Below are 10,399 nucleotides of genomic sequence, written 5' to 3'. Positions count from 1 at the left end.
GCAAATAAGTTATGCTAATGAGTTATGCTAATGAGCTCCGGCAGCTCTTTTTCTACAACAAGACCCCTGACTACAACCAAACAGAACTGCGGAGAAGTGGGTTGTTTGCTGAAGAATTCTGTTTCCTTTCATTGGGATTATTTCTTCCTTCTGTGGCTAAAGAATTCAAAGTGAATAGCATCTTTGCTAAAACAAAATAAATTAGCAAAAGGCTGCAGGGTTTTTAAAACCAAGTAGCAAAGCAGCTACAATGGCACCAAAATATATAGTCCCTGTAGGTCGTTTTATTGTTTGCCTTCATTAAAGTTATTTTTCTGTTCTTTTATAGCCCCCAGCGAGCCTGGCATTACACTTTACATAGACTTGTAGGAGGGAAGTGGCAGAACAGTTTTTTTGGGTTTTTTGGTGACTTCCTAAAGAGGCTTCCAGCTGAACATTTATCTGTGCTGCTCAATTCAGGTGAAGGTTGCTGTTGATCCTTCTGACAGGAAGAGAGCCATTAGCTCAGTGTGTGGCTACATTGTGCATCAGTGCAGTCGTCCTGCCCCTCTCCATTCTCGAGATCTCCACTCCATGATAGTAGCAGCATTCCAGTGTCTATGCGTCTGGCTCACTGAACATCCAGACATGCTTGATGAAAAGGTAAGTGCCGCTGAGCTGTTTCTGTCTTATTTATAGGTAGGCAAAGACTTTGGAAAGCTAGTAGGTACAAAACCTGTGATGGTGTTAGGCAACAGCTAGTGGTGAGTCCCTTTGTCCGAAGAAGAAGAAGAGATTGGATTTATACCCCACCTTTCACTTGGAGTCTCAGAGCGGCTTAAAAACTCCTTTCCCTTCCCCTCCTCACAACAGAAACCCTGTGAGGTAGGTGGGGCTGAGAGAACTCTGACACAAACTGCTCTTTCAGGAACAGCTGTGCCAGAGCTTGTGACTGACCCAAGGTCATTAAGAAGGTCATTAAGTCTCCTAGCTGTGAAGCAGATTCAGTCATTTGTGTAAAATGTGGTATAGGTATCACGGGTCACATTGGGGACCCAAAGGACCTGGTCGTGCTTGATTTTTCTTTTTCCTCTTGGACTTTTTGCTTCATAGTCTCTTCCCTGAATTTTCATACTGATGCTTGATTTTTTGAACGCATCCATACAATGGGTGGAATCACTAGGAGTCTAGGCCACTTAGATGAAAGCAAAAAGGCTTTCCTCCCTCTAAGCTTGTACAGCGGGCAGTGCTCCATCACTGTAAATTAAAATGATGGTATGAAAACATGCCTAGAGAATTGTGGTCAAAGGAGAACTGATGTGACAATAGTAGTTAGGATGCCCACAGCAGGATCAAGTCCCCACCTGGCCATGAAGCTCACTATGTGGTCTTGAGCCAGTCTTTTTCTCTCAACTTAACCGACAATATGATGCTTTCCCGTCTAGGACTGTTTAAAGGAAGTGTTAGAGATTGTGGAACTCGGCATCTCAGGAAGTAAATCCAGAAACAGTGAACAAGAGGTCAAATACAAAGGAGATAAAGAGCCAAACCCTGCTTCCATGAGGGTGAAGGATGCAGCTGAAGCTACACTCACATGGTATGGAAGGTTGCTAACCATAGTTTACAGTTTGATTGGGTGGAGAAGGGAGGAACATGTGTCCCTTAGAACAGTGATGGCTACCTTCTTCCTCATGGGTGGTGAGATTCTACTTATGCAAGCTGTACAGTGGCCTAAAGTTGCATGGGACTTTAGCCAGCTCTTCCTGTGTTGGTTTAAAGGGCTAAGAATAGGTCCATCTTTTAGAAGCATTACCTAAAGATTTGCTTCTTCCTCTGGAGCAGAATTTTGTGAAGTGCAGCAATGCCCTTGTGGGCCTCAGTTTGTATTGATCATTTTAGTTAGGAACATAGACTAAATGAGTCTTTAAGATTACAGCTCATTTGGGAAGATTTATTTAATTTGAAAGTTGATGTGCTGCTTCTCAGTGAACCTGTTCAAGACTGAATTGTCCCTATATACAGCCCTTCCAGAGTGGCGTTTTCAAGGCTGTGTGTGTTTGACTCAACTGGTCTCTTGTTTTGCAGTATTATGCAAATACTTGGAGCTTTTCCTTCTCCCAGTGGCCCTGCCTCCCCATGCAGCTTGGTGAATGAGATCACTCTAATTAAATACTCCCGTCTGCCTTCCATAAACAAATACAGCTTTCGATACTTTGTCCTGGATAACAGCGTCATCCTTGCAATGTTGGAGCAGCCCCTAGGGAATGAGCAAAGTGAGTAGATACATTTCGGGCTTTCTCACATAGTATAGCATGGCCTGGAGAATGAGGGCAAAAGTTGTACACTGTCTTACTAAGAGTGTTTTCCTGTTTCATTTCAGTGTGCCAAATACGATACTTGAGACCCAAATTTGCATCCCATTCAGATGTGAAAGCTTTCCAGCTGTGAAAGTCATTACCTCCCAGCCTAACCTACCTTTGCAGAATAGTTGTTAGGATAAGAATGGAGGAGGGGAAGACTGGTGCCACAAGTTGCTTTGGGTCCCCATCAGGAAGAACAAGCTATAAATATCTAAATACATGTTACACAGTACTGGCAGAAATGGATATTGGCAGAGAGTACACACAATTCTGGCAGGAGATTAGAATGCAGAGATGTCTGCTAGGGTATACGAAACTTCACCTGCCAGATCCTTCATTTTTACATGCCATGCTTGTATTAGATAGTAATGTAAAATATGTTTGAGAATAAATCATACACGCATCCATAGAATAACAAAGCTTAAACTGCCTTTTGGTGAGTGATCTTAAGTCTGTGATCTTCAAACTCCCTAGATCAGCATCTGAATCAGCTGTCTGTAATAAATGTGAATATGAGGTTAAGATATAGCTATAGGTGGCTGATGTACTAATGAGAGAATTTTTAAAAACAGAAAGTACTGAAACTTTAATTTGAAGCCAGTTGATATATTTATTTATTTATTTATTGCATTTTTACCCCGCCCTCCCCGCAAACGGGCTCAGGGCGGCTTACACAGGGGCACAAGCCCATACATAAAAACAGTATAAAACAGTAAAAACTATTAAATCACGACAAAACAAATAAATACTTCCAAGGTGGAAAAACGTGATTCTTCCTCTGGATGGTAAAAATCTTAATGCTGTCCTTAATAAATACTGTAATAACACCTGGTTTTCTTGACTCTCTGCCCTTAAGGTAGTCATACAGCTGAATAAATTTTGTTTCACAATCAGACTATGAAACACTTACTTTGTGCTTGCGTAGGGGGTAATTTTACAAGTCAGAGGAAACGTGGCTTCTTTCTGATTCCCCGCCCTCCCAGTGCAGATTCTGGCTCTGCGCTTAATATTCCTAGATATCCCCTGAACCCTGGGGCAGTGTTTTGGAGGGCATTATGGGGGGTGGGAAGCAAGAAAGTTCTCCCAAAACAGAGCTTTGCTTGCGGTTTGTTGGACATAATACTATGTAGGTGAAGAGGGTTTGTTCAAACACTTGCGGTTCGGGTTTCTTTGGCTCAGAATTTTTTTGTTTTCAGATTAGGCTCAGTATGATCACCCTTGAAGTATCGTGTTAGGTAACAATTTTTAGCATATCTGTAGTGCTTTTTGAAAATCCTGAAGCACTTAATGTGTCAGTAATTTTTACAGCAATCCGCTCGCGGGGAGGGCGGGGTAAAAATGTCTAAATAAATAAATAAATAAAATAAAATAAAAGGTACATTGTTGTTATGTCCATGTTGCCAATGGGAGGATGGGCTAAGACCGCAGGGTAGGTGATTTACCTGATAGGTTTATGAAAGAAAATAAGTTCAGCTTGGGACTTCCTGGTTCACAGCTCAAACACTATACTGTGGGTGGTATTGCAGGTATTTCTTGGCGTAATGGCATAATGTCATGTTTATTTTATCTCTGCTAATACACTGAAGACTTCTGTTCACTTTCCCCCCAGATGACTTTTTCCCTTCAGTCACAATTCTGATCCGTGGGATGTCTGGGAGACATGCATGGGCCCAGCAGCTGTGTCTTTTGCCAAGAGGAGCCAAAGCAAATCAAAAGGTCCTTGTCAGAGCCCATAGTGAAACTGTCTGCCACATTAAAAATTGGCCTCCAGGCAGCTGAGAGAGGCTAGAAATGTTACAGTATCCTGTAAGGAGCTATTAGTTTTAGCAAAACTTAATGTAGTTTTGTTTTCATTCAGGCAGCCTCAGCAGTGTGTATTTCACTGTTTTTACAGCACTGATTTTAGTTTTGTAATCTTCCTTGAGTCTCAGTTGGTGGGGAGACTGCACATGAAGTAAATACTCCACCTCTTCACATTTGAGGCATCCTGTACAGGACTAAATTTTTTCATTGTAAAGGCCCTTTATGTAATGTTGGAGTTTTTGAATATAGTTGCATTCTTGTGCTTGCATCCAAATCTGAAGATATGTGCTCATTAAAAGACTGTGTGTTCAGGCATAAAGGGCATATACCCTCAGGCACAGGTGTGACTTCCCAACATGCTCTCAAGTTAACATAAAAGGTGTTGAAAGTGGAACTCTCCACAGACCTGTAGCTTTTCATATCTACCTGCTTTATATTCTGATTTGGAGAGTTCTGAGACACCATGCAAACAAAATCAAATAACATCTTTAATGCTAATTTTAGAATGATGAAAAAACTCAGTTGCTGCAGTGATGCATATTATGGTGTAGTATACATTACTGCTATTATATCATCAATATTTGCAGTATTTCACATAATTTATAATATTGGTTTTTCCCTTGAAACAGATGTTTGTCCCAGAACCTTGTCCTGCACCCAAGAATGATGTCAGACTCAAATATACCATGAAACATCGGCCATTTCCTGAGGAAGTGGACAAGATTCCTTTTGTAAAAGCTGACCTGAGCATTCCAGACTTACATGAAATAATTACTGAGGAAGTAAGAAGTTTGTAGTATTTTGATTATTTCTTACATGCCTTCATTCAGTAAAATTTGCTTAAGCTTTCCACTTAAGGGCTAGCAATGGTCTTCTCAGTAATTTTACTGCTTTGGCTGTATTTGTATGACCACAACGTATTGCATGGTGCGTCGTGTGTATTTCATTAGCACTTTCCAGTGAAAACAGTAAAACCCTCAGGACAGTCTTTGCATACTCTGTACTCTAAGCAAAGCGTTGCTTCAGCAGATCTCTTTTCCCAAAAAGTTGCTGTTGGATAGGAATGGAATATCCTGTTCCTTCCATTTTCTTGGAAAGTGAAAAGTTATATTGGTTTTTATTGTCTTGCACTGATTTGCTCTGGAGGGTCAAAATACAAATGCCGAGCAGGGGGGACTATTCTAGCAGCTGAAGAATACCTTCAGAACTTTGTCAGAACTTTATTGGACAGAACCCAGGAGTGAAACTGCAGCAGCTTTTCAAATGCCACCACTTCAGTGTACTGCTCTTCTTAGACGGCTGCCCTCAGCAATTTTCTGTGTCTGAGATGCATATTAAATACATTTCAGCTTGAAGAGCGGCACGAGAAGCTGAGGAATGGGATGGAACAGCAGGTTCTCTATGAGAAGTCTATCAAGCAGCGGATGGAAGAAAAGTGGCGGAAGAAGAGTTTCCCTGATCCCATCACAGAGTGCAAGCCACCACCTCCTGCACAGGAGTTCCAAACCGCATGGCTCTTCCTCTCTCACTTTGGATTTCTATCACTAGGAGCATTGAAGGTGACCTGAGACTACTTTGCTTGATAGTGTGCAGTTTTCTTCAAATGCTGCCAAGTATTAGTTGATACTTCTGCTAATATTTATTTAGCTTAACAGTTGACGAATAGGCAGAGCTGTATGATAAATGATAAAAGAAGAATAGCTTTGAGAACTGTTTTCAGAATGCATTAACTACTATGGTGCTGTCGGCCTTTGTTATATGTTCAGCAGATTTGGGGCAATTGTATACTCTAAGATTAGGGTTTTTTGTTCCTAGTCTTATGTTGTCTATGGAAAAGAAAAGTACATTTCTGTTCATGACAAATTTTAATAGATTTTTTTTTCATTACACTTGCTTGTTCAGAGAGCTACTTGTGTATTTTCTTTAATACTATATTAAGAAGACTGCATTACTGATGCATCCCTAGACTGAGCAGTAGCAGTTCTTCCTCTTCCTTTTATTTGTTGCTGTTGTATTCTTTTCTAGGATGTAAACAGTAAGCAGGGGCCTCTTCCATCTCCCCTCCCCATTGCACAGTATTCTTGCCATTCTTCTTCTTCTTCTTCTTCTTCTTCTTCTTCTTCTTCTTCTTCTTCTCGTTGCTGCATACTGATGTAAACTCCTCCCCAAATGAAGACAGATTCAGGTGGGTAGCCATGTTTGTCTGAAGCAACAGAACAGAGTTTGAGTCCAATGGCACTTTTAAGACCAGCAAAGGTTAATTCTGGGTATAAGCTTTTGTGTGCATGCACACATGTATCTGAAGAAGTATGCAGGCACATGAAAGCTTACGCCCAGAATTAAACTTTGTTGGTCTTAAAGGTGCCACTGGACTCAAACTTTGTTCCTCCCCAAATGTTTGTAGTAATATTTGGATCCTACCTAGTAAATGTGTTACAAGTCATCACAATTCATAGGTAACTACAAACGAGATACTGCATCGAGGTATACAGTCTGAGTGACTTCTTTGTTTGTTCAGGAACCGGCTAACAGTAGACTACCTCCTCACCTGATTGCACTTGATTCTTCCTTACCTGGCTTTTTTGATGACATTGGCTACCTGGATCTGCTGCCGTGTCGCCCTTTTGATACAGTTTTCATTTTCTACATGAAGGCAGGCCAAAAAACGAGCCAAGAAGTAAGTCTTGTGCTGATTTTGCTTTCTGTTTGCTTTTGCTTTAAACAGTAGTTTCAGATTGTGAAATGCTGATAGTAATGCAGCAGAAAAACTCAATATGTGAATTCTGTGTAGCTAGCAGTGAGCAAGAGTACTGCTTTCAGATCTCTGAAAAAAATGATCTCTGCAAGCCTTGAGAACAGTGTTGAGTAGGGAGACTTCATATGCAGTTCTCTTGCAGTGCTTACACCCATCTGAACTCAACTTTTATTTATACAACATCATCAATGTACATGATGCCTTGCAGAGTTACAGAAGCAAAAATCATGTGTCCTTGCCCCCCGGATCATTGCAGAAAACCTATCCCCTTTGATTTAATAACAGCATTATTTTTCCCTGAGATTTTTTTTTACTTTAAGAAGACTTGCAATAATGTATTACTGTCAGCTCTTTGGAAATTCTGTAATTAAGAAAAGTGTCTACTCAGATACTTTTTTAAAAATCACAAATCTTTGCCAAGTTAACATCTGTACTACTGAGATAAGCTGGATTCCGCAAACTGTTATCTATGTACTATTAGCAAAGTCGGCCAGATCCTAGGATATTTAAACCCAGTACCTGGAGCAGTGAATGTGCAAGACAGATCTTTCTACAAACCTGAAAAGGGCCTCAGGTTTGCAGAAAAATGTGAAATCTAAAAGAGCCCAACTATTGGGGTTTAAAAAAACAACAACTCAAAAATGATAGAAGACGCACTTATAGCTTTAAGCTATGGATTCCCTCACTGGCAGTTGTTAGGCAACCACAGCATTCCAGCGCTTGGTTCTTTCAGTAAAAGGAAGGGGGGAGAGGGTGGTGTTTGCGGGAGGATTCATTGACTCCACAGGCCTGCTAGAGTTGCCAGCTCCAGGTTGGGAAATTCCTGGAGATCTTGTGGTGGAGTCTGGGCAGGGTTTGGGGAGGAGAAAGGCCTCAGCCAAATATAATGCCATAGAGTCCACCCTCTGAAGCATTTTTTCTCCAAGAGGACAAATCTGTGTTCTCCCTCTGAGGCGGAGGACATCTTGCTGGGTGATTCCCACTGTCCAATCAGAGAGGCAGGAACATTTTTTTTTTTTAAACTTCCTGTCTCTTGCCTGTGGGAGTCGCCCTCTTCAGTTCTTTTCCTGCCTCAACAGGGAGAGCCGCTTAGATCAGGCTTTGCCTCTATCTAATCTTTAAAACTCTTAATTCCTTATTCAACCTCATATATCTTCTAAACTACTTCTATATACTTCCTATAATTCTTTCACTCTCAATCAATCAACCTTTATTGGCATATTGTATCAAAACTGACAGGCAAGGAATATGAAGTCATTTGCAGTTAATAATACATTCCCTCCTCTCAGAAGCCCAAAACAGAAATTTGGCCACCATTTCCGTAATCACTGAGGATCGAGTAGAGAGTAAATAAAATATCCTCCATTCATCAGAATGGTTTACTAGATTTCTCAACACAGGCTCAAGATATGATGATTGAACATCATGATAGAAGATACAGTGTAGAATGATATGATCCAGACTCTCAATTTCATTAACACCACAAGGACATAATCTATCCACATGAGGAGTCTTAGAGAACCTACCACCCAATACAGCCAAAGGCAGCACATTAAAACAGCCTAACATAAAAGCTCTTCGATAATGAGGAGTGGTTAAACAGAGAAAATATTCTGCAATAGACCCTTGGGGAGGAAACCCTACCTTCAAGTGGAGCATCTAACTGAAACCAGGCTAATCTGCTCTTGGTGTTCTATGTCAAGGAGTCTTTGTTTAATCAAGTGAAAGGCCGAGCTTTCTGACGAATGAAGAAGCTCTCCACAACTAACTCCCTATACACGTGATCTTACTCTCTATATGGGAAAACCATGCTGAGGATGTCGGGGGATCAACGACAGTTGAGGTACTTGTACGGGGCTTATCCACCACCCATGCCGTGGTTGACTCCGGCGGGCTATTCTGATTGGGATCGCTATTTGTCCCACTCTGTTCATAGGTCGAGATCACCCCACAAGTCGAGACCTTCAGCATCTCTGTCACGTCCTCCTGTAGTCGATCCTTCCCACCATACTCTGGAACCAAGTCGTCCTCTTAACCCTCCAGTCACTCCAACCCTGGTCGTCGTCCAAACTAAACCCATAACTTGTCAACAGGACACTTCAGTCCAAATACCACAACAAGACTCCTCTGACTTCATAGAAGAGGGCTCAGATACGGAGGCTTCTGAGGCTCATACCTCTCCTGACCATACATCTCCCAACCAGGATGTCGCTGAGGACTTACCCGTATCCCCATCCGACAACCTTACATCTTACACAGATCTAGTCAAAAGAATGGCCCACTCTTTAGGCCTCTCTGTCATCCAGCAACATTTGCAGGCAACGGATGCAGTTTATGATATAGTTCAGCTAGATACCTCTTCCACCTTGGCATTGCCCATGTCTTCAGTCCTTCTGCAGGCAGCAAAGACACCATGGCTAAAACCTTTGTCTGCTCCTGTGTCCACAACGCGACTGGACCATATGTACAGGGTACAAGAAGGCAGATGCCGAATTCCTATTCTCACACCCTCAGCCAAACTCTATGGTGATTACATCTTCCTCCAAATCCAAGAGGACGCATTCCGCTCCTTCTGACAAGGAAGGAAGGAAATTAGATGCCTTCGACAGGCGCTTCTACTCCACGGGAGCATTGGGAGTCAAGGCCACTAACTACCTGGCCTGTATGAACCGGTATCAATATACTCTCTGGGAACGGTTCTCAGAACTCCTCAGCCACCTCCCTGACGACAAACTTCAAGCAGCCAGAGTCATACAAAAAGAGGGCATGGTGTTGGCAAAACAACAGCTCAACACTACTAAACATGCCCTCGAGGCATCTTCCAGAACGATGGCCTCTGCAATAGCACTCAGAAGACATTCCTTGCTCCGCAACACTAATCTCCCGATAGGTACTAGATCTTATGTGGAAGATCTCCCTTTCGATGGCCTGGGGCTTTTCAATGCTACCACTGATTCTACTCTACAAGAGTTGGATAAAAGCATAAAGGCTTCTCGAGCTCTAGGAGTCTCTTCCTCTGCAAAACAACAATACCGGCCCTGCACCTGGTCGAGGTCCTGGCAGAGACGTACCTCAGCTTATCAGTCTCCAGACACACGATGGAGACTACGAACGTCTTCGGGAGGCCAAAGACCCGCCTTTCAGAAACCGAAATTCGGTTCCGGACAACAAGCTTCCCGCACCAAACAGTCCAAACCCTCCACCTCAGAGGGAGAACTAGCTCTTCAATATTCCATAAGAAAAAGGATCCTCAATTCCTTCACTTTATAATACTTTCTGCCCCAAATCTCCACCTCTAGAGCCATTCTGAAGCTTAAGATATCCAGAACAAAACAATCTCAAGGAATTTCCTAAACTGGAGTTAGCAACCCTACAGGTGGCTTTGATATCTCTAAATGGGAGATCTGTTGTGGTTCCGGGAGATCTTCAGGCCCCACCTGAAGGTTGAGAACCCTAGAAGGAAAGAAGAGAGCATGAAAAGGGGAGATGCTATGGGGGCTTT

The 10,399-nt window shown here is 42.3% G+C and overlaps 1 protein-coding gene across 1 annotated transcript in view; it reads left to right on the top strand.

Moving 5' to 3' along the window:
- RALGAPB (Ral GTPase activating protein, beta subunit (non-catalytic)) overlaps nt 1-10,399 on the top strand; it is a gene marked incomplete at its 5' end in the record, with an annotated part of 58,363 nt that overhangs the window by 34,814 nt on the left and 13,150 nt on the right. Inside the window, 7 exons of the mRNA XM_015425242.1 lie at nt 460-642; nt 1,425-1,576; nt 2,065-2,252; nt 3,949-4,055; nt 4,772-4,924; nt 5,492-5,701; nt 6,661-6,819. Coding sequence (XP_015280728.1) covers nt 460-642; nt 1,425-1,576; nt 2,065-2,252; nt 3,949-4,055; nt 4,772-4,924; nt 5,492-5,701; nt 6,661-6,819 — 1,152 coding nt within the window. The remainder of the gene's footprint in view (nt 1-459; nt 643-1,424; nt 1,577-2,064; nt 2,253-3,948; nt 4,056-4,771; nt 4,925-5,491; nt 5,702-6,660; nt 6,820-10,399) is intronic.

Source organism: Gekko japonicus, unplaced genomic scaffold, assembly GCF_001447785.1.
Source record: "Gekko japonicus isolate JY-2015 unplaced genomic scaffold, Gekko_japonicus_V1.1 scaffold3783, whole genome shotgun sequence".
In the NCBI taxonomy this organism is placed as follows: domain Eukaryota; kingdom Metazoa; phylum Chordata; class Lepidosauria; order Squamata; family Gekkonidae; genus Gekko; species Gekko japonicus.
The sequence above is the reverse complement of the archived record's forward strand: the minus strand, read 5'-3'. Positions and strand labels throughout refer to the sequence as shown.